Source organism: Macaca mulatta, chromosome 7 (genome assembly GCF_049350105.2).
Source record: "Macaca mulatta isolate MMU2019108-1 chromosome 7, T2T-MMU8v2.0, whole genome shotgun sequence".
Taxonomy (NCBI): Eukaryota; Metazoa; Chordata; class Mammalia; order Primates; family Cercopithecidae; genus Macaca; species Macaca mulatta.
In genome coordinates this window covers 83,027,209-83,052,448 of record NC_133412.1, presented here as the reverse complement: position 1 = coordinate 83,052,448, position 25,240 = coordinate 83,027,209, and the positions used below count along the sequence as shown (strand labels likewise).

General features: G+C 41.8%; 1 protein-coding gene across 7 annotated transcripts in view; it reads right to left on the bottom strand.

Annotated features, from left to right (window-relative positions):
* Nucleotides 1–25,240, bottom strand: part of CHD2 (chromodomain helicase DNA binding protein 2) — a 130,003-nt gene that overhangs the window by 96,608 nt on the left and 8,155 nt on the right. For all 7 annotated transcript variants that reach the window (XM_028851326.2, XM_077940421.1, XM_028851327.2 and 4 more), the window contains 3 exons: nucleotides 8,849–9,080; nucleotides 5,484–5,570; nucleotides 3,751–3,812 (listed from right to left, as the gene is read on the bottom strand). In XM_028851326.2, the coding sequence (XP_028707159.1) occupies nucleotides 3,751–3,812; nucleotides 5,484–5,570; nucleotides 8,849–9,080 (381 nt within the window). The remainder of the gene's footprint in view (nucleotides 1–3,750; nucleotides 3,813–5,483; nucleotides 5,571–8,848; nucleotides 9,081–25,240) is intronic.

Here is a 25,240-nt window from a genome sequence, read left to right as displayed (position 1 = left end):
ATCACACACCGGGGCCTGTCGTGGGGCAGGAGGAGCAGGGAAGGATAGCATTAGGAGATATACCTAATGTAAATGACGAGTTAATGGGTGCAGCACACCAACATGGCACATGTATACATATGTAGCAAACCCGGACGCTGTGTACATGCACCCTAGAACTTAAAAGTATAATAATAATCAAAAAAAAAAAAGAAGAGACCAGACATGCAACTAATTGCAGTAACTGACCCTAAACTAAATCCTGTAGTAGAGATGGAAAAATATTATGAAAGACTTTACTGGGTCAACTGACAAAACTGGAATATGAATTAGACAAAAGTATATCAGTAACCGGGTACGGTGGCTCGAGCCTGCAATTCCAGCACTTTGGGAGGCCAAGGCAGGCTGATCACAAGGTCAAGAGATCGAGACCACCCTGGCCGACATGGTGAAACCTTATCTCTATGAAAAATACAAAAAATTAGCTGGACATGGTGGCACATGCCTACAGTCCCAGCTACTCGGGAGGCTGAGGCAGGAGAATGGCATGAACCCAGGAGGCAGAGGTTGCAGTGAGCTGAGATCACGCCACTGTACTCCAGCCTGGCGACAGAGCCAGACTCTGTCTCAAAAAAAAAAAAAAAAAAAAAAAGTACATCAGCAATGTTTTAAACCTAAGTTAAAACTGTACTATACTGTGCTTATAAAAGAGAATTTTCTTATTTTTAAGAAATATACCTTACATATTTAAGGGAAAGGGGTAGAAGGTAAAATTCTATGAATTTTAGTCTCAAATAGTTAATAAAAAACATTATGTGTGTATATATACAAACATACACAGTCTGGGTGCAGTGGCTCACGTCTGCTAATCTCAACACTTTGGGAGAGCAAGGTCAGAGGATAACTTGAGGCCAGGACTTTGAGACTAGCCAGGGCAACACAGTGAGACCTCTATGTCTACAAAAATACAAAAATCAGGCATGGTGGCCCACGCCTGTTGTACCAGCTACTTGGGAGGCTGAGGTAGAAGGATCACTTAAGCTCAGGAGATCGAGGCTGCAGAGAGCCAAGATTGCACCACTGCACTCAGCCTGGGCGACAGAGCAAGACCCTCTCTCTTAAATAAATAGCACCCACAACAATAAAGCAAATGAAGCAAAAATGAAGCAAAAAAAAAAATCTGGGTAAAGTATACACGGTGTCCTTTGTACTGCACTTTCATTCTTGCAACTTTCCTAAAGTTTGGAATTTTTTTTTTTTTTTTTTTTTTTGAGACGGAGTCTCGCTCTGTAGCCCAGGCTGGAGTGCAGTGGCCGGATCTCAGCTCACTGCAAGCTCCGCCTCCCAGGTTTACGCCATTCTCCTGCCTCAGCCTCCTGAGTAGCTGGGACTACAGGCGCCCGCTACCTCGCCCGGCTAGTTTTTTGTATTTTTTTTTTTAGTAGAGACGGGGTTTCACCGTGTTCGCCAGGATGGTCTCGATCTCCTGACCTCGTGATCCGCCCGTCTCGGCCTCCCAAAGTGCTGGGATTACAGGCTTGAGCCACCGCGCCCGGCCTGGAATTAATTTTTTTAAACCAATTTTACAAAATTGTTCCTTCTTAAAAACTCTAAAATGTGTGAATAAAATCTGAAGGGTTTCAGAAAAGCGTTTCTTTGTGCCAATATTTCAAACCTTTCACTCTCTGAGTGAGTCTCTCTCAATTCTGAAATGCATGGGCCCACACATTAGGTTATGTTACACTTGCTCAGCTTGGATCACGGAAGCCTCCTAAAGTGCTGTGCCTTGCAACTTGAGTGTTAGCAGCTACAAGACCTCCTCTAATTAATCTTTCAGGAATCTCAACTGGTGACTCAGGGGAAGAGCTCTCTGTAAATCCACAATACTCACCAGCTGGCCAGAGAATAGCAGAAAGGAAGACTAGCCCAGTGTTCAAACACACGAACCTGAGGGGAACTTCCTACCTCAGCCCAAGGCAGTTCCTATGGAAGAGCCCTAGGGTAGGGAAGCAATATGAGAAAGAAGACAGATCCCACTCTGCAAGGAACTAAGAAGTTCTACTCAGGAAAAGAAAGGTCCACACATGCTACTGAAGGTTGGCAAATTTGGGGAATTCTTAAGACTGTTAAGTGGTGGGGCACACTGGCCCACACCTGTAATCCCAGGAGACCAAGGCTGGAGGACTGCTTGAGCTCAGGAGTTTGAAACCAGCCTGAGAAACATAGCTGAGACCCCATCTCTACAATAAATTTTTAAAAACTTAGCTGGGCATGATAGCACATGCCTGTAGTCCCAGCTACTTGGGTGGCTTAGGTGGTTCAATTAAGTCCAGGAGGCCAAGGGTGCAGTGAGCTGAGATCAAGCCACTGCACTCCAGCCTGAGCAACAGAGTGAGACCCTGTCTCCAAAAAAAAAAAAAAAAAAAAAGGCTGACAAGAATATGAGCCAGTAACCAGAGTAAGTGCAATGTATTATACAGTGACTGAAAAAAACGCTGGCTTCTGCACACACAAATAAGGCCATTAAAATAGGAAGTCAAGAATTCAAGCACAGCACCATTTAACTTGCAGTCAAGAGACCAAAGGAATGTAGCCAGATAGTGAAGTAATGATTACATGTGTGGATTTCCCAGGGTGTAATCAAGGTGGACATTTCAGGAAAGATACTCAAAAGGCCATGATACCAGTAAGCAGATAATAGTCTCCCAACCAGACCATGAGACTGGGATAGAACAAAAGCCTTCTAAGATGACAAGTGCAGTTTGCTTACAGTTACCATTTCTCTAAAACACAAATGAAAACTGAATGCACTCTAGCAGGGCAATATTAAGTACTTGACTCTTCTGTAAGGCTCTGTAATACCCTACATTTACTTAATGTCACAAAATCTTAGCATAGTTTCTAATAATCCTGTTGGGGAGACAGTATTACTTTTTTTTGGAGATGAGGAAATGGGTTTTAAAATCTCAAATGACTTGCCTTAGGCCACTTACTAAAGATTAATAATATTTTCCAACACAGAATATGTACCTAGAGCTCTTAATAGAAGCCATGGACAGTTGTTTAACATGAGAACCCCTGAACTGGTATACAAAGTTTTGAATACCTACATTTTCGAGAGAAGCTATAGAACTCAGATTGTCAACAGGATTCACACCCTCTCCAAAAAATGACTTTAAAAATCATTTCTCAAAAAAAATCAAATAATTTCATCATATAAATAAGAACTTTTTAAATTAAAACATAATGAACATATAAATCTATGTTATAAAGAAACTTCACATTAAGTCCACAAATTAAATTTTTCTGGCTTATGAACTGCAATATTAAAATTATACAGAAACAACAACATGTAATTTCTTACCAAAATGGATGTTCAGCCAATATAATTCTGCCATAAAAATGGCAAATCTACATTTGTTCCTTGCATACTACAATACCAAATACCTCTGTACTTGTTATTTATACATATTTGTCTGAAAAAAATCAATGGGCTAATTGGGTTAATCCAATGGAAGAAGCTGAGATTGATCCCAAATAACAGCCCGAGTATACGTGGACTCCTTCCATGTGTTAAACTGAGAATCCTGGGTTTCCAATGCTGCTGCTGCTATTGCAACAGGTCAGGGTAGATAGTCACCCGAGCTAGTAAGAGAGACAGGAGCAGACTAAAGGACCTGGAGTAGACTAAAGACACAATGAAGGCAGTCCTAGAAATGCTGACAAGTTTGAAACTACTAGATTGAATAATTTCCCCCATGAAAGACTTACTGTTTTTTCAGCTGCCTCTGGCCTCTTCTTTTTGGGCTCCCACTCTCAGACCCGCTACTTGCCTTCAGTGTGTGAGGGGGGAAAAATGATTACAGACTTTAATTCACAGTTCTTAGGGACAACACTATCTCCTGGATCAACAATCTACTCAATATACCATTATACAATATGAGCTTTTAGACAGAAAGAAACCTAAGTACTTGCTTGGTAGAACTCCCTCTTCTTTTGATTTGAAAATTAATATCTTTCTGCTATTACTGACTTATCTCTAAAGTCAGGAAATATTTATCTCAGCTTGACTTCTAGAACAGCAATATCCAGTAACTTTCTGTAACCATGTAAATGTCCCATATCTACAATGTCCAATACAGTACCTGTCAGCCACATGTGACTACTGAGTACTTAAAATGTGACTGATGTGACTGAGAAATGGAATTTTTAACTAATGTGAACTTTAAAAGCCACATGTGAGTAGTGGGGACCATACTGGATACTGCAGATTTAGAATATCAAATAAAAATGCCACAACATTTAGTCAGTGTGCCGTAAAGGCACCAACTACTGAAGTATTCAATTTAGACTCATTTAAGAGTATGTTCACTCACGAGCCAACAGTGCTCTGCTAACAGCACTAGACCAAGGAAAGTTTACAGTCACAGACATTTCAATAGCTCTTTCTCTCCAAAATTAGGGAAAATAGCAAACTACTCCTATTGCTGTTAATCTTGTACCCTACAGAGAATGTGTTAATTAATACATAAAAGAGGAAAAGATTTCTACAACTATGTGATTGGTTTTAACAAACATGGCTCAGTAACCTAGTGCTAGACACTATGGGAAACAAAAGCAAAGGCAAACCAGCTCAGAGGTCACTCAAAATAAAACCACAAATGTAATGCAGATGTTAGGATAAATTAGATTTTTAAGGTACATTTATTTAAAAACCCACACCCAACTCACTGACCTGTGGCTATCAATATTTAACTTTCATCAGAAGTTCGTTATATAGCTAAGACTAGCAAAGTCCTCCTAAGAAAGCAGAAAGGGGACATTTCATTGAGACAAAAGAACCTCTCTTCAGGATCTAGTCTATAAATCTAATTCAGAATAAGAATCCACAAAAACATCACACAAAATGAGAAAGGTGAAAGAAGTCTGATTCTATAGACAACCAAGCCTGGTATAGAATACCAATTTTAAAATCACCAATCTATTCAATCTCTCACAATTAAGTATGTTTGAAACTCATTATATCTCACACTAAAAATGAGCAAGGAAACCAAATTTAATAAGTTAAATAAAAGTAGATACATTAATTAAGCACTCCCTCCTCTTTCAAGAATAAATCCAAAACTATTTCTATTGCTGTTTACCAAACAAGTTACCCATTTAATAAAAATCTAGGAGATTTAGAAAGTTAGGGGCTTAAAAAAGTAAACTTCTCGCTATATAATTTTCATTATGAGAAACAACCTAAAAAATAAATAATTTTGAGGTCAATTCTGTATAATACTCTACTAAAAAAAATCACTATTATATGATCTTTCTGGTTAGATTCTTTTATTTGATTATTAACTTCTTGCCTTACTGTATCTGTTCATAGATAGCTCATATTAGAGTCACTTAACCCCCATGCCTGAAGTTCAGTCTTTTTAATGGTAACACATACCATTAGTCAGAAAGAATGAAGATAGGGAGTTTAAATGCATGCCCTTAAAACATTTTTTCCTTACCTCTTCCTTAATATTAAATCGTGATGGTTCTTGTCTGCTTCGATTTGACCGCCTGACCCCATAAACATCAGGATATTCTTCCCACATCTGTAAAATTAAGAGACCACACATTAATCTTTTTTCTTGACCCTCATTATTATTATCAAACATTTATTGCAATGGAAAAGAATTCAAGTAACCAAATATCAAAAGGGTTGTTTTGCTAGTTTTATTTATTTTGAAAATAGGCATATTATTCTAGGAAATATTAGTTTAACAATGTCTTCATTACTTAATAGCTATAAATCTACATGGTATACCGCTTACCCATCATTAAAATATAAACATACAGCTGAATAATACAGCAAGGTGAGACAGCAGCTGCTTCCACTAAAGACAAAGTATTTACTGATAAATTTTAAATTCCCTACTGCTTTGAGTTTCAGTCTTGACTGCACTAACCCACCTGTGAAACTGAAAATACAAGAAGCAAAGCCCCCATTAAGTCTAATTATTTAATTAGAATCAGGAATTTTTATTTTTCTTTAAGTTCCTCGGTCATGTAACATCCCAGATAAATGCAGATGAGGTATTGCTAACACTTAGCTAGAAGTTCTCAGAATGACAACCACTGCCACCCTTTCTCTAATACATCTATTTTTATTCTGTAGCAGTAATTAGTCCTTTGCCTTTAAGACCTGATTTTTGTAGACCTGTAACAACCTTTAAGATCTGCAGGCCGGGCGCGGTGGCTCAAGTCTGTAATCCCAGCACTTTGGGAGGCCGAGACGGGCAGATCACGAAGTCAGGAGATCGAGACCAGCCTGGCTAACACCGTGAAACCCCGTCTCCTACAAAAAAACTAGCCGGGCGAGGTGGCGGGTGCCTGTAGTCCCAGCTACTCGGGAGGCTGAGCCAGGAGAATGGCGTGAACCCGGGAGGCGGAGCTTGCAGTGAGCTGAGATCCGGCCACTGCACTCCAGCCTGGGCGACAGAGCCAGACTCCGTCTCAAAAAAAAAAAAAAAAAAAAAAAAAAAAAAAAAAAAAATTTAAAGGACAGATTAGTTGCGGAGAAAAATCATTTTCACTTTCTTACCCAGAGATAACTACTACTAAGTATATTCTGTATTCTTTTAACAGAATCACATAGCAGCAAAAGGAATTTGAATGGATTGTGGAACACTGACATGAAAAGGTATAACAGAAATTAAGCAAGTAGTAAAAGCTGAGATGAGAAATATGGGTTATCAAATCACAGGTGATAGCTAACATCATGAGAATATTTGGAAAAGTAAGGCTCAGAACATGCACAAAAGAAGCCACTAACTGAGACTTGTGAAATGTTTGCATTTAAAAGGGTAGGGCCAGGCATGTAATCCCAGCACCCTGGGAGGTCTAGACGGAAGGATGGCTTGAGTCCAGGAGCTCAAGACCAGCCTGGGCTACATAGGGAGATTCTGTCTCTACAGAAAATTTTTAAAATTAGCCAGGTGTGTCAGTACGTGCCTGTAGTCCCAGCTACTTGGGAGGCTGAGGTGGGAGGATCACTTGAACCCAGGAGATCGAGGCTGCAGTGAGCTGTGATTGCACCACTGTACTCCAGCCTGGGTGACAGAGCAAGACCCTGTCTCATCTTTATGAAAAATGATCCAAATGTCACTAAGAAAGGACATTATCAACAATGACTTTAACAACAACAACAACATAAAAATGATGAAGTAAGCTGAAGAAAATCAAGGCTTCAGGCCGGGCGCAGTGGCTCAAGCCTGTAATCCCAGCACTTTGGGAGGCCCAGACGGGCGGATCACAAGGTCAGGAGATCGAGACCATCCTGGCGAACACGGTGAAACCCCGTCTCTACTAAAAAAAAAAATACAAAAAAAAACTAGCCGGGCGAGGTGGCGGGCGCCTGTGGTCCCAGCTACTCGGGAGGCTGAGGCAGGAGAATGGCGGGAACCCGGGAGGCGGAGCTTGCAGTGAGCTGAGATCCGGCCACAGCACTCCAGCCTGGGCGACAGAGCGAGACTCAGTCTCAAAAAAAAAAAAAAAAAGAAAATCAACGCTTCAAAAGAAAAGAAGATGGCCCAGGAACAGGCATTTTACAGCTAGAATCCAATGTAATCACATAATCCCAAGTCCACAGATTCTATAATGGCCTTAGCATCACCTTGGAGTTAAAGGACAAAAGGTCCAACCAGAAGGAGTTAGGAATAACCAAGTGGTGGGAAATACAGGAAGAAGCAGTAAACATAAAACACTCTGAAAAAACCTGGCAGAGAAAGGAAGGAGGGAAAGAGCGCTTTACTCTAGCCTGTCTACCCAGGCCCACCCCTGACCTCTGCTAGAGCTATGAAAGTTTTTACTCAACATGGGTTTTCATGGAGCCCTTATTAACTGGGAGGGCTAAATCATTTCAGTGTTACTACATCAACCAGTTTTATCACTCCAAGACATCAGACAGGCATTCTAGCTCAACTACTGTGACTTTATTACAGCATATATTGTAATATTAACATCCTAAAATTATCTTGTGCTCTTATTTGCCCTTTTGAGAGCTGATATCTAAGTCAACTCTTCCATGAAAAATCTACCATGTGGAGTTACTCACTACTGAGTACTCTTACATGAGTAATAAGCTTTTGGAGGAGGGCAGGGAGCTAACATGTGAAAAGGATGTATACACAGAAAACCAAGAGCCTTCCTTAGAAGTTCTCATTTTAGGATAATGATTATCAAAGGCATACTTCAATCATTCTGACTGGCTTGTAGGTCCATCCAATCTGTAACTACACATTATTAACTTTGGAACTGCTCACTTTAACCTTAAAAGTATATTTTAAGCTGGGCGTGGTAGCTCAGGTCCATAATCCCAGCACTTTGGGAGGCGCGAGGCAGGTGGATCACCTGAGGTCAGAAGTTCAAGACCAGACTGGCCAACATGGTGAAACCCAGTCTCTGCTAAAAATACAAAAATTAGCCAGGCGTGGTGGCGGACACCTGTAATCTCAACTACTTGGGTGGCTGAGGCAGGAAATCACTTGAACCTGGGAGGCGGAGGTTGCAGTGAGCCAAGATCATGCCACTGTACTCCAGGCTGGGCAATAGAGCAAGATTCTGTCTCAAAAATAAATAAATAAAGTTAAAAACCAAGCATATAAAAATTTGTCTCTCCTCCCTATAATTGGATGGTTCAGGTAATTTATTTTCCTTAATAGAGCAGAAAGAAGTCTTCATTTGTATCCTCAGATATCCTACTGTATATTACTAGAAAAAATTGCTGTAGGTTTCATTATCAAGATATACTAATGAGTTTTCATAAGCAATAAAGGTCTGCTAGCTTGTCCTCGGCTAGCAACACATTTGTACTGTAGGGCAAAGTAGATACCTTCTTCACATCAGCTATCCGTTCCTTCTTAGAGGCTGGCTTCTCTTTGGCTTCTGGGAGGACTGGCTGGGATTTAGAACCTGCTGATTCGCTCTCAGATTCCGACTGACTCTCAGAAGATTCAGAACTGCTATTCGACTCGCTGCCATGTCCACTTCCTGGATCACTTCCCTGCTCACTTTCCGACTGACTGCCTGAGTCTGAACCCGAAGCTTCTTCAGAGGCTGAGTGACTTATTTTGAGAGAGAGAGAGAGAGATTTAAAAATATTTAAGAACCGCCACACGAATCTGCTTTTAAAAAAAAAAAAATTCTCATGGTAAAACATTTACAGATAGTAATGCTGATAATATAAGACCAAAATCTTCAAATTCACATTTATACTTTTACATTCCAAGTAATGTTATTGCTACCATTCTCAAAATCCCCAATAGCTACCATTTCCTGAATGTTTACATGATGCTACAGAGCAGGTGATTTCTATGGACAGACTCTTGACAGACACTCTGAACATGGATATTACTGTCCCCTTCATTCAAATGAGGCTGAACTGAGGCTCTTAAGTATTTAAGTTAACTCTCACACCTAGTTAACATAGTATGATTTGAAACCAGATATATATGAATCCACTAAGTCTTATGTATTAAGTATCATTCCCCTCTCAACAAGAAAAAAACAAAACACAGAACAATACCAAACCAAGCAGGCTGGGCATGGCGGCTCATGCCTGTAATCCCAGCACTTTAGGAGGCCAAGGCAGGCAGATCAGAGGTCAGGAGATCCAGAGCATCCTGGACCACATGGTGAAACCCTGTCTTACTGAAAACACAAAAATTAGCTGGCTGTGGCTGCACACACCTGTAGTCTCAGCTACTCGGGAGACTGAGGCAGGAGGATCGCTTGAACCCAGGAGGCAAAGGACACAGTAAGCCAAGATCGTGCCACTATACTCCAGCCTAGAGACAGAGAGAGACCTGGTCTCCAAAAAAAAAAAAAACCAACCAAGCTGGACACAGTGGCTCACACCTATAATCCCAACACTTTGGGAAGCCTAGGCAGGAAGATTGCTTGAGCCCAGGAGTTCGAGATCAGCCTGGACAATATGCAAACCCCATCTCTTCAAGAAAATGTTTAAATTAGCTGGGTATGATGGTGCGTGCCTGTGGTCCCAGCTACTCAGAAGACTCAGGTGGGAGGATCATTTGAGCCTAGGAAGTCAAGGCTGCAGTGAGCCATGATTTGCCACTGTACTCCAGCCTCGGTGTCACAGTGAGACTCTGTCTCCAAAAAACAAAACAAAACAAAAACAAAGCATCTTACCCAAAGAGGAAGAATGCAAACTGGTTGCAATTATCCAATCAGCGGTTCTCACTAATAGGTGCAAATGAGATTCATCTGGGGTGGTTTGTAAAAATTTATACACATTAACCTCAATCCAGAGGCCTTGCCTTATAATCTGCAGTGAGATCCAGAAGTGGTAGACTTAACAGAAACAAGTAAACAAAAAGGGCACTCTGATGCTAATGAGAACACCCAACCCAATAAAGACTGCTATCGGCCTCCACACATCTCCCTTCCTTTCCTCATTCCAAACATCCCGTAGGGAGCAGCAATCTAAGCAGGTAGATGACATCTAAAGGAACAAACCAGAAACCACAGAGACTGAGGGGTGATAGAGTATCAACCTCAAGCACAGAGAAAGCAATATCCTCATCTTCCTCTAATGGTGAAAAAGCAACTGAGGGGCATGCTGGTAGAGGGGAAGATACTCTGAAGCAAAAAGACCTCAAATGGATGGACTCTACACCAAGAGGTGGACTGTCCACTCTACTCTTTTGCTTGAAAACTACCTATCTTTGCTCTGAGGGGGGCAAGGAAAAACCCAGAACCTACAGTAACATTAACAGAAAAGTCCCTGAGTTCAGAAGCCAGGAGATAAGACACATGGCACAAAACCTGAAAGGGTAAAGGGAAGCTCTATATTTACCATCACTGCATCTTCTAGAGGTGCACAGGGCAGTACACTGCAAACTAGGACTGAATCAAATAACACCATGCGATCCACAGCACATTACAATACGGAGGCCTTTCAGTTACCATGAGGAAGCAATGAGAAAAAAATGGGAGAGCAGGGGTCGGGGGGAGGTTCCCAACACTGGGAAGGGGGGAAAGATGAGAAAAACCATATAACTTCCTGATCACCTAATAGGTATCAGACACTAGGCTAAGTACTTTACATGTGTATGTATGTGTATATATTCGTGTGTGTGTGTATATATATTATTTTGCTTATTCCCAAGAATAATACTATTAGGCATTATTATCACCATATGAAGGACGAAAAAAACTGACATCTTTTATACAACTTGGTCAATGGACAAAACTAGAAATTGAGGAAGAGGGTGAGGGGGCCAGGATTCCAATCCAAGTGTGGATCTAAAGCTCATTTCTATTTTACTCTAGGGGTCCAAAAGATTAGAGACTCAGAAAACTTAACTCTTATCCCTGTTATACAAGGCCCCAAAACAGGCATCCCTGTCACAAGTGACTCAACAGTTTCAAGACCTCATTATAATTACTGACTCTTTAACCCTTTGCACAGTCCAAGCTGACTAGTCCAGGTGACCAAAGCATCTGAGTCACTTATTTCATACCTGTGACCAGGCAGGTTGACATCAGGAAAGAAAAAAGAAAAGAGAAGAGCTGGATAGTGACAGGATCACTTAAAAGGTGTGGGCTCTGGCATCGCAGTTTCCATTTCAGTCCTAGATCACCTCAGGCCTGTGTCATCTTTTAACCTGTATCAACCTATGTGACATCTACCAGTAGTGTCAAGAGAGCATCTAATGCCAGCTATGAAAGCAGTGCCCTATAAATGCCAAAGCCCTACCCAAACAGAGGAAATGTGAGCATATCACACCCAAGCTGAGATTCCCCTTCTAACACAAAATTCTCCCCAGCTAACACCCATTAGTGAGTCGTCACCCCACAATCCATGATACTAGTTGGAATTTATTAGTTTTGCCTCCACTATTTTCTCATGGACAGACAGGTACAGAGACAGCTCCAGAATTTCCTCATAAGGAAGGAAGGGATTTATTTAATAGAAAGGGCAGTCTACTTGAAAGGGATGTTAGGCAAGGCAGTACCTGGAAATTATATGCCCATAGCAAAGGCAGCTGAAGGCTTGTTCACTTCCCAGGCATCCAGGTCTTCGGGTCACTGAAAACATCCAATTTCAGCATGCCCTATAAAACCTGGCCTCTGACAATTTCTCAAAGCACATTACTTAATCATTTCTTCCCTCACTCCCACTGCTCCCGACTCCAGACCTAGCATTGCTCCCCTCTAGCTCCTGCACCCACTGCCGACACAGCAAACTAAATACCTCTCTAATTTTGAGGCCTCAGGTATCACCTTCTCCTGGAAAACATCGTTTGGTCTCCTATCCTAAGCTCAATACCTATCAGATACTTCCACAATACTGACATATGTCATAGCAGTTACCACCACCGAGATGGAAAACAGGCAGCCACATCTCAAATCTGAGCTTCAATTACCATGCCCTGCTGGCTATCCATACTTTTAGCAATGACACACATGCTGTCCTAGAAAGACTCGCTCCAAAGCTCCAGCAGCTGTTAACATCTACACTCCCTTGCCTCCACTTGTCCCATACTACAAAGTAATCTGGCCGCTTGTCAACCTCCCCAATAAACTTGCAAACTAAGCACATCTCCTTTGATGTTCTCTGTGCCTGGTATATTAGAGGAGGATTCAATTGCACATTCATTCGCTAGAATGTACAATTTGCCTCCCCTCTGAAATAACATATTTAGTTTTTCAACTACTACAATGTTTAACTCCAGATGAAAGTTTAAGAATAGAATCATGTTTTGGCAATCACCACCAATAAAACTGTCACAGGACAACAGGTCTATACACTCCTAGGAAACAAAAAACTCCAACGGCAACAAAAAGACTGAAAATCTTTACCAACTAAAGACCCACAAAAGGCAGCATTAGTTTACTGAAGATAACTAGAACAGTCCAACTAGAAATGTTTACTGTTCTGTGCTGAAAAGCGGGAAGCACTGCAGATGGGATGCAATGGAATGCCAATGTCCGCATCAGGATGTGTCTATACAGATGCCTATCTCATTCCCTTTGAACTGGTTTATACTCTAAATTCACTACATTTTATATAACATTCCCCTATTAATGGTACATTTAGGTTCTTTTCAGATTTTTCACTTAATCAATAAGTTGCAAATATCCTTGATACATTTTCCATATTTCTGTATTTTTGAGTAGAGTATTTGTATTTCGAAACTGTTGACTGTACCCATAAATATCTTTCCACATATCTTCTTGTGTAGCTATGTGTTTCTGAGTTTGTGTAGGAGAGTGATTCCTAGAAATTTAACAATGCATACAATACCTTCTGGGGAAAAAAAAAAGTCGTATTTCTGTCAGCACATATCTATGTGTATAAATGCATTTTAATCACCACATTGCTAACACTGGTTCATTCTGTTGGGGATGGGTTATTTGAAGTACATTTGTGAGCTCCATGGATTACCTGTGTAATTTCAAAAATAACAACAATGAAAATCAAACCCAACAAAAGATAAACACCAAGTTCACAACCATATTTACCTTTAGGGGTTGATGGAGGCAGATGCCCTCAGGGAATGATACTGGTGACATTTTATGACTGAAACTTAGTAGTGAAGCTTAATAGTGAATTCACAGCACTTCAATATATACCTTAAGGATTTTTAATGTCTAAACTAGTCAACTGTCTAAAATATGTCTAACCATAAGAGTTAAATCCAAAGCAAGGGCTGCAAGTACACCCCACCCTATACAAAACAAGCAAAGATTTGAATGAGTGTTTTAAAAAAGTGTTCTTAGGCCAGGCGTGGCGGCTCACGCCTGTAATCCCAGCACTTTGGGAGGCCAAGATGGGAGCATCACGAGGTCAGGAGATGGAGACTATCTTGGCTAACACGGTGAAACCCCATCTCTACTACAAATACAAAAAATTAGCTGGGCATGGTAGTGCACCTGTAGTCCCAGCTACTCAGGAGAATGAGGCAGGAGAATCACTTGAACCCGGGAGGCAGAGGTTGCAGTGAGCCAAGATCGCGCCATGGCACTCCAGCCTGGGCAACAAAGCAAGACTCCATCTCCAAAAAAAAAAAAAAAAAAAAAAGAAGTGTTTTTATACTGCTTTTGAAACCAGAAAATCAGATGTAAGACTGAACACAAATACTAAGTAGGGGAACTGCTTAAAGGCAGAAAAAAAAGTCTTAATAAAGGCATTACTTAATTTTCATACTTCTCATAAGAGGAGTAATCACTAAATAAACTGGAAATGGAAAATAAGATCGCGCCACTGCACTCCAGCCTGGGCAACAGAGCCAGATTCCATCTCAAAAAAAAAAAAAAAAAAAAAATAGTGTAATTATGGGCCAAGCCTGTAATCCCAGCACTTTGGGAGGCCGAGGCTGGTGGAACACCTGAGGTCAGGAGTTCAAGACCCACCTGGCCAAGATGGTGAAACCCAGTCTCTACTAAAAATACAAACAATTAGCCAGGTGTGGTGGCATGCACCTGTAATCCCAGCTACTTCGGAGGCTGAGGCAGGAGAATTACTTGAACTCAGGAGGTAGAGGTTGCAGTGAGCTGAGATCACACCACTGCACTCCATCCCAGGCATCAATAGCCAAACTCTATCTCAAAAAATATATATATATATGTGTGTGTGTGTGTATATATATTCGAATTATTCCCTTAAAAAAACAAGACATTTCCTAAAAGACTATGAATTGCCATTAATACCTAATAAATATAACAGTAAATACTATTAGTACTAAGCTGTACCTTTAGTGCTGGTTTAGTACAGGAGGCAGAAAGCCCACAAGACTAATAGAAAGGGTCAAACTGAATTAGTGGGTGGAGTCCTTTAAGCTTTCACCTAAATAACAAAGTAATAAAATTAGCTGACTACCAATGGCTTACTTGTTACAGGGCAATTAAACATTGGATTTTCAGGAATGACTATCCAACATATATATAGAATCTTCATGAAAAACAACTATCTGAAAATTATTCAACATCTAAATTGCAAACAACTTTTATAATTTTTTACTTAACAAATAATTAAAAGGAAAATACAATACACAGATAAAAGAACAAGTCAAAACTGGGAATTCAGATTCCAATCAAAAATAAATGCTGATGAGAAAAAGGTTTACCACTTCCTTTACTTGTGGACAAAAAGGTATTGGTATCTCTTCAAAATACTTTCTGAAGTAGGTAAAAATGGAGTGATTAACCTTCTTGCAACTGGGCTTTGAAACGAGAGCCATTAAGTTACTGTTCCATTTTTTAATCGCCTTTTCCCAAATGGCCACAAGAGGGCAGCACAGCAACATTCCACTTAAAAGGAGCAGGTCTGTGGGAGCCCCGCCTAAAAGCCGCCATTTCACTTTAGTGTTTATTTTCCTAACTTACAAAATGGCCGAAAATTGCTTGGCAGAACTTAGTGTTTTTGTTGGTGAAAGCAAAATCTGGCAAAAAAAAAAAAAAAAAAAAACACAAAGCAATCTACGCTGGAATTCTATAAAACTTACTTCCAGGCTAACTTCCTACAGGTGATACAATAGCTAATATATATGGAGCACTTATGTGTCAGGCATATGCAAAAATTCTTCCAATCCTTACCTATAAAGACAAAGCCCAAGAGTGTATGTGTGTGTCACCCCACAGTCTGAATTATGCAATCCACACTATCAACTATCAGCGTTAGGTATCACTGCCCTTATTTACATACATTCTTCAGTTGAACTGATTATTAAACCAAAGTTATTGTGTAACTATTCCTTCTCAGTCACTTCTATGTGTCTTAAGAAGATGGAAAAGCAAAGAAGACTAATTAGTCACACTTTTTTTTTTTTTTTTTTTTTGAGACCAAGTCTCGCTCTGTAGCCGAGGCTGGAGTGCAGTGGAGTGATCCTGGCTCACTTTAACCTCCACCTCCCGGGTTCAAGGGATTCTCCTACCTCAGTCTCCAGAGTAGCTGGGATTACAGGCACACACTACTGCATCTGGCTAATTTTTTTGTATTTTAGTAAAGACAGGGTTTCACCATGTTGGCCAGGCTGGTCTTGAACTCTGGACCTCAGGTAATCCACCCGCCTCAGCCTCCCAAAGTGCTAGGATTACAGGCATGAGCCACCGCACCGGGCCACACATTTCCAATTGGTAAAGAATACTGGATGTAGTTCTTTAAAATCTCCACCTTTAGTTCAAGTCCTGTGCTTCTTCAGAATAAGATTATTACTATAAACCAGGTTAAAAGACAACAGACTGGGAAACAAAATTTCAATGTACACATAACAAAGGATATAGATACACAACATATGAAGAATTACATATCAAAAATCCAACCAAAAACTGCGCAAAGAAAATGGATATGCAATTACAGAGAAGAAACTGAAATGGCCAATAAACTCATTTTTAAAATAACTAAACCTCTGTTAATTTGGGAAACATTATAACTGGCTATTTTGCACTCATCTGTTTTGCAGAAATTAAAGTCTCATAGTATTAAATAATGGTAAGAATAACCAGTAACCTTTAAAATGTATATGAATCAGCCGGGCACAGTGGCTCATGCCTGCCAGCAATTTGGGAGGCCGAGGCGGTCAGATCACGAGGTCAGGAGACTGAGACCATCCTGGACCACATGGTGAAACCCTGTCTCTACTAAAAATACAAAAATTAGCTGGGCGTGGTTGTACACGCCTATAGTCCCAGTTACTCGGGAGGCTGAGGCAGGAGAATCACTTTAACTTGGGAGGCGGAGGTTGCAGTGAACTGAGGTCGCACCATTGCATTCCAGCCTGAGCAACAGGGTGAGACTCCAATTCAAAAAAATAAAGTGTATGAATCCTGCAATTCAATTTGTGGGCATGTAACATAGACAAATTATCAAACTTGTACAGGACGAGGCAAATAAATATTCAGAGCTCTGCTCACAAAAAAACCTAAATAATCCATATACCCATTTATGAAAATGCAAAAGTAAAACGTGAAATATTCACACTATGCAACTAAATGCAGCGGCTAGATTAGGGCTGAATTAGGTCTGTAAATATTGTGAGCCCAAAAGTATCTGAGACAGAGCTCAATCAATTTAGAAAGTTTATTTTGCCAAGGTTAAGGACATGCCCATGACACATCCTCAGGAGGTCCTGACATGTGCCCAGGGTGATGGGGCACAGCTTGGTTTTTACACATTTTAGGGAGACATGAGATATCAAGCAATATGTGTAAGATGCACACTGGTTTGGTCTGGAAAGGCTGGACAAGTTGAAGCAGGGGAGGAGGCTTCCAGGTCATAGGTAGATAATACACAAACGGTTGCACTCTTTTAAGTCTCTTGATTAGCCTTTCACTGAATATACAAGTTCCATGTGAGAAGAGAGTAGAGGAATAGTCATTTATCTATCAGTCTGGCTTAGCAAAACAACAAGGCAGAGGAAGCAATCACATATGCATTTGTCTCAGGTGAACAGAGGGATGCCTTTGAGTTCTTTGTCCACAAGGAATTTCCTTGTGGGCAAATTGTTAGGGAAGTATGTCGCATTTTTATTTTTCTAGCTATTTTACGCCAAAATCATAAAAGTGACCCTAGCTGTGTCCAACTTTTTTATTTTAAAACTTTATTAGTCCGGGCATGGTGGCTGGCTCCTGTAATCCCAGCACTTTGGTAGGCCGAGGCCAGCATATGACGAGGTCAGATGAGACCATCCTGGCTAACACGGTGAAACCCCGTCTCTACTGAAAATACAAAAAATTAGCCGGGCATGGTGGCGAGCGCCTGTAGTCCCAGCTATAGTCCCAGTTACTCGGGAGGCGGGCAGAAGAATCACCTGAACCTGGGAGGCGGCGCTTGCAGTGAGCCGAGATCACGCCACTGCACTCCAGCCTGGGCGACAGAGCGAGACTCTGTCTCAAAAAAAAAAAAAAAAAAAAAAAAAAAACAACTTTCATTATATCCTTTGAACTTTTCCGAATTCTTAATTTCTGAGAAAAGAGGTCTGTTTGTAACATTTAGAACTGATCAGTTCTAAGGTGCAGGCCCTCCCCAGGATTCGTAAGTGCTCTCAGTAGTCACCCTAACACACACACTATGGACCCTCCTTCCAGTGTTAAACAGAATCTATGGAAGGCCACTAATTTGGACTGAGCTCCTAGACCCTAACAGACCAAACCAAAATGGAGTCACTCATGTTAAACTTCTAAACTGTTTACTTTACCTTCAGGAGAGAAGATACCCAAATCCCTAAACAGGCAGTTTGAGTTGGCATAAGAAGTTCCCTCCGCTTTAACCCTTACAAGCAAATTAACCTCAAGTAACCTGATGTTAAACAACCCACATTTTTCGACTAAGTTGTTTCCCTGTTCCTGCTCAACCTTATAAAAACCGATTGTTCCGCCATGCCCAATGGGCACCTATTTTTTTATAGATGGGGTGCTACCTAATTTGTTAATCAACAATAAAATCCAATTAGATCTTTATACTCAATTTGTTGAAATTTTATCTTTTGACAGCAGAAAAAGGTACATGTATAAGAAAAAGTGCACACAAAATGCTGCTTATAATTTCAAGGGATAAAAAGGCTAAATTCCATCAAGTACCTCCCAGATTAAGAAATCCAGCGGTAAAGAGAGAAAAAAAAAATTTACCTTTAATAAGTATATTTCTAAAATTCACAGCTGAAGCCAGGCAGGCATCACCTTAGCCTCTTCATGCACACTACTTCTGCTCCCCAATAACCAAATATGACTGGTTTCCATAGCACTAAACTATTAGCACCCAGGTATACATTAGAGAAACACGTATTCTACCAAGAAGCCTAGATAAGGTACAAATTAGATAAAGCACTTCGCAAATACCTACCTAATCAGGATCTGGCAATGCGCTAACATACAAAAGACAAAGGAAGCTTTCTATTCAGGTAAAAACAAAAGTCTTTGTAAATAACCAAGCTGTGAAAGCAGTTACAAGGGGAGTTCTCCCCAGAATTCATTAACAAAAGAATACTTAACCACCTCAGGCAACATATTTACACCCATTAAAGCCCTAAGGATGGACAGATGGACCAATTTGACCAAGAGTTCCTTTCAGCCCTGTGAGTCTTGTCTTTAGTTAGCTAATGTTTAGGTTATAAACTTCAGACTTTTATAAAATATACGGTGCTTTCAGCAACTCGCAAAGTTCAAAGGAGATTAAAAGATCTGATTACCAATCCCAATAATAAATGTGAAATGTATGCCCATAACGTCATGGGAGTAAGAGGGGTTCCTGGATCAGGCCAGAGAAGAAACCACAAAAGGCCTCAACTTTCTTACTAACAACCAACATTCACCATGGCAAGCACGGTTTCTCAATCATAGGTTTTTTTTGTTTGTTTGTTTTTTGGAGACAGGGTCTTGCTCAGGATGGAGTGCAAGTAATGCCATCACAGGTCACTGCAGCCTCAACCTCTTGGACTCAAGCAATCCTCCCACCTCAGCCCTCCAAATAGCTGGGACTATAGGTGTGTGCTGCCATGCCCGGCTAATTTTTACGTTTTTTGTAGAAATGGCATCTCCCTAAATTGCCCAGACTGGTCTCGAACTCCTGGCTCAAGGGATCCCACCTCCGCCTCCCAAAGTGCTGGGGTTACAGGTGTGAACCAACGTGCAGAGCCTAGTGGTGGCATTATAGATGCGTGAGGCTGGATAATTTGTTACTGTGGGGAGCTGTCTCATATCCACTCTTGGATGTTTGGTAGCATCTCTGGCCTCTACCCACTAGAGGCCAGTAGCACCCCCATCCCCAGTGTGACAAGCAAAAATGTCCAGGGTAATGGAAGGGGACAAACCTGCCACTAGTTAAAGACCACTGCCTAGAAGTATCATTTTATTTAATTTGAACTTCCTTCCCTAAGAGACAAGTACTACTCTCACTCTGTTTTAAAAGATGAAGAAACAGGCTCAGATGCTCCTGCCCAAGATTCTACAGCTAAAAAAGCAGAACAGAACACAAAAGATCGAAACCCTGTCCCACACTGACCTTATTCCCAAACTTGCCTCAGTACAAGAATCAACTGAGGTTGCTGTTCAACATACAGATTCTTGGACACAACCCTAGAACGGTGAATTTTTTAACTTTCAAGCAAGAAGCCTGGGAATATGTTGAACAAGCACCTCAGGTGATTTTTAGCAAGTAAACTTAAGGATTTGAACATCTATATAGAGCTAGATTCAGAGGGAATAGACTTTTTTTTAAGCAAGGGAAAGAAAGAGAACTGTGCAAGAGTTTGACCCATTACTGCTTTCCTTTGAAATTACAATTTACCAGTCATATATTGCCTCTATTTGAACGTCAACCTGCATCTAAATGGAAGACACACTAACCATTTTAGTTTGTCAGGGCCCAGTGCCAGTGGCTCACGCCTATAATCCCAGCACTTTGGGAGGCTGAGGAGGGTGGATCACGAGGTCGGCGGATCACGAGGTCAGGAGTTCGAGACCAGCCTGGCCAACATAGTGAAACCACGTCTCTACTAAAAATACAAAAAATTAGCCAGGAGTCGGGGAAGGCACCTGTGGTCCCAGCTACTCTGGAGGCTGAGGCAGGAGAATCGCTTGAACCCGGGAGGCGGAGGTTGCAGTGAGCCGAGATAGCGCCATTGCACTCCAGCCCAGGCAACAGAGCCAGACTCGTCTCAAGATTGTCAACACTCAAGAACTATTTCCCCAGAGGGCAGATAAACACAACAGTTCTCAAGCCTAGCTATGCCACAGACCCACCAGAGCTTTGGACAATTCCTCAAACCTACTACATGGCTCCTAAATCCAATCAGACAGGGAGCTTGGCTTTTAAAATTCTCCAAGTGATTCTCATGCAAAACCTGTCTGGGAACTAAGTTTCGAACAAAAAAAAACAAACTTGAAGCAAAGCACAAATCTTCAAAACCTGTGGCCAAATCCAAAGTTCATGTGTGGCAATGGAGGACAAACTGCACAAAGGTGAAGTTCTGAGGCCTCCAGTACCTCCCATCTACCCACCTTTGTGCGTTTGTTTCTTATACTATCCCCATGAGCATTATTACTTCAGGGCAACATTTTAACTAGAATCTTTTGATGTAGTCACGGTCTTTTGAACAGCAGAATGTGTGTCTGGCATCAGTCACATCCACAATGCACTGTGATTTTAATTGTTTCTTTAAAATGCAAAGTGTTTAAAAAGAAGCAAACTACAGAATTACGCAAGAATTTTACTATTTTCCCCAGTCTCATATACATTAGTTTCTCTTTTTTGTTGTTGTTGATTTTTTCTTGGGCAGGGGTTGGGGGGACAGAGTCTCACTCTGTTGCCCAGGCTGGAGTGGAGTGGTGCGATCTCAGCTCACTGCAACTTCTGCCTCCCAGGTTCAAGCGTCTCTGCCTTAGCCTCCCTAGTAGCCGGGATTACAGGAGTACACCACCACATCCAGTTAATTTTTGTATTTTTAGTAGACACAGGGTTTCACCACGTTGGCCAGGCTGGTCTCGAACTCCTGGCCTCAAGTGATCTGCCAGCCTCAGCCTCCCTAGTAGCTGGGATTACAGGAATGCGCCACCACATCCAGCTAGTTTTTGTATTTTTAGTAGACGCAGGGTTTCACCATGTTGGCCAGGCTGGTCTCAAACTCCTGGCCTCAAATATCTGCCAGTCTCAGCCTCCCAAAGTGCTGGTATTACAAGCATCAGCCAGCACCTGGCTAAGTTTCCTCTTACCCATTAATTTGACAGCAACTTTTCACAAGATCTTTATCAATCCTGGAGTCAAACTGCCACTGTTTGAATCCCAATTCTACCATTTACTCTCCTTGTGCCTCAATTTTCTCATCTAGCAAATAGGGATAAGCATGTGTACCTCAGGAGTTGTGAGAATTACACAAACTAACACAACGGAATCAGAACAAGTTCTAGATTCTTAGGCGGTACTATACATGCTAGCTGTTATTTAGTCTTCCTAAAGCATTCAACTTAGTTTTCACTGAAACAACCTCTCACAATCATTTCACCTACTGACTTGCTATTTAATTTAAATGCAAAGTAAAAAGTATCATGCACCACATAAGAAAGTTTAGGTCAATGACTGGCGTCATATACAACAGTAATCCCGTCAGACTGTAATACTGTAGTTTAACTGCACCTTTTCTGTTTAGATATACAAATATTTACCATTGTATTACAATCACCTACAGCATTCAGTATCATAACATGCTCTATAGAGTTGTGGCCTAGGAGCAACAGGCTATATACCATACAGCATAAGTGTGCAGTAGGCTATATCATATAGGTTTGTGTAAGTGAGATGTTCGCACAACCACAAGATCACCTAACAACATACTTCTCAGAATGTATCTCCACTGTTAAGCAATATGTGACTGTACAACCAGCATAAACAAATTCAAGATGTATCTACTAATCCTTGGTAAGCACAAAACTGAAATGAAGGAACAGAACAGTATGGGCAGTAAATGCTCAGCAGGGACCAGGCGCAGTGGCTCACCCTTGTAATCCCAGCACTTTGGGAGGCCAAGGTGAGATCATTTGAGGTCAGGAGTCTGAGACCAGCACGACCAACGTGGTGAAACCCCATCTCTACTAAAAATAGTAAAAAGTAGCTGGGTGTGTGGTGGCAAATGCCTGTGATCCCAGCCACTAGGGAGGGCTGAGGCAGAAGAATCGCTTGAACCTGGGAGGCGGAGGTTGCAGTGAGCAGAGATGGCGCCACTGCACTCCAGCCTGGGCAAAGAGCGAGATTCCGTCTCAAAAAAATAAATAGTAAGTAAGATCAGCAGGATCTAAGGTCATCCAGAGGCCTTTAAAGGAAGAGGCCTATGTAATAGTTCATTTAGCAAGTTGGTTAACTTTAGTAGGGTTACTAACATTTTTGCTATACTGACTTTCACATGAAATAAAATATACGTATAGCCAGGCGTGGCAGCTCATGCCCAGTTCAAGACCAGCCTGGGAAACATGGTGAAACCCCATCTCTACAAAAAATGCAAAAATTAGCTAAGTGCAGTGGCATGTGCCTGTAGTCCCAGCTGCTAGGGAGGCTAAGGCAAGACAACTGCTGGAGCCTGGAGGATGGAGGTTGCAGTAAACTGACATTGCACCACTGCACTCTGGTGTGAGAGATGGGAGTGAAACCCTGTCTCAAAAGAAAAAAAAAAAAAAATATATATATATATATATATGCACATACACACACACACACACATAAAACCCTTAAAACAGTCCCTGGCCGGGCGCGGTGGCTCAAGCCTGTAATCCCAGCACTTTGGGAGGCCGAGACGGGCGGATCACAAGGTCAGGAGATCGAGACCATCCTGGCTAACACGGCGAAACCCCGTCTCTACTAAAAACACAAAAAATTAGCCGGGCGAGGTGGCGGCGCCTGTGGTCCCAGCTACTCGGGAGGCTGAGGCAGGAGAATGGCGGGAACCCGGGAGGCGGAGCTTGCAGTGAGCTGAGATCTGGCCACTGCACTCCAGCCTGGGCGACAGAGCGAGACTCCGTCTCAAAAAAAAAAAAAAAACAGTCCCTTACCCAGTATAAGCACTCAATAAATATAAATCTACTTTGGTATTTTTCTACAAAATGTTCACCATGTACAATTTTCCTTCCTGATAAAATCCAAAGTGAAAGTCAGGTACGGTGGCTCACATCTGTAATCCCAGCACTTTGGGAGGTCTAGGTCAGCCCAGGAATTAGAGACCAGCCTGGGCAACATGGTGCAAACCCATCTCTAAAAAAATTAGACAGGTGGGGTGGTACACACCTGTGGCCCCAGCTCCTAGGGAGGCTGAGGTGGGAAAATCACCTGAGACCAGGGAGGCTGAGGCTGCAGTGGGCTGTGATCGCACCACTGCACTATTTATGAGACAGTTCCCCACAATAACAAATTATCCAGCCTGAGGCATCTATAATGCCACCACTAGGCTGGGCATGGTGGTTCACACCTGTAATTCCAGCAAAACAAAGTGAGACTCTGTCTCAACAAGAACAAAAAATCCAAAGTGAAAGATTACCAGCTAGCAGGCACTGCTAGACTTAGAAACAGCCCATACAAATGGGATACCCTAGAGTTTATTACCATATTCTAGTCTATTTTTTTAATGTTGGTCACAATTCACAACCCACCAATGTTTTTATAAACCCAAGAGAAAGGAAGTTTAGAATGGAATGTAACGGCATTCCAAGTAAATAATTCTACAATCGGCCGGGCGCGGTGGCTCAAGCCTGTAATCCCAGCACTTTGGGAGGCCAAGACGGGCGGATCATGAGGTCAGGAGATCGAGACCATCCTGGCTAACACGGTGAAACCCCCTCTCTACTAAAAAATACAAAAAACTAGCCGGGCGAGGTGGTGGGCGCCGGTAGTCCCAGCTACTCGGGAGGCTGAGGCAGGAGAATGGCGTAAACCCGGGAGGCGGAGCTTGCAGTGACCTGAGATCCGGCCACTGCACTCCAGCCTGGGCGACAGAGCGAGACTCCGTCTCAAAAAAAAAATAAAAAATAAAAAATAATTCTACAATCTAAACTCCTGAAGATATCCAAAGGATGTAAGGAGAGAAGTACACTAAGAAAGGGACCACAAGAGCTTAAAGCAACTAGAAGACACTTAGAAGGAATTCAGAAATCTTGAGGTGAGAAAGCCTACCTGCATATACATTTTTTCTTTACTTTTTTTTTTTTTTGGTCACCCTGTCTCCCAGGCTGGAGTGCAGTGTTGTGTGATCTCGGCTAACTGCAACCTCCGCCTCCCAGGTTCAGGCGATTCTCCTGCCTCAGCCTCCCGAGTAGCTGGGACTACAGGCGCCCACCACCATGCCCAGCTAACTGTTGTATTTTTAGTACAGACAGGGTTTCACCATGTTGGCCAGGGGGTTCTCAAACTCCCTACCTCAAGTGATCCGCCTGCCTGGGCCTCCCAAACTGCTGAGATTACAGGAGTGAGCCACCACGCCCAGTCTGTGTATACATTTTAAAGGTATGCCTAGAGCTGGATCTGCCATGACATTCAATATAGAAATATCCTCTTCCATCAAGGCTACAATTCCCCCTCTCAGCATCCTACCCCACCTTTGCTTCCAGAGCTCCTAACTCAAGCAGCTATTAAGACTAAAAAGGGAATTTAAAAACGGGACAGGCAATGGAAAGACCAAAGGTTATTAGAAAAGAATTTAAGTACAAGAAGTGCTCCATCAGAAGATATGAAAACACATGGAGATACTGCAAACATACAGAAACACATGCAAATCTGAAACAT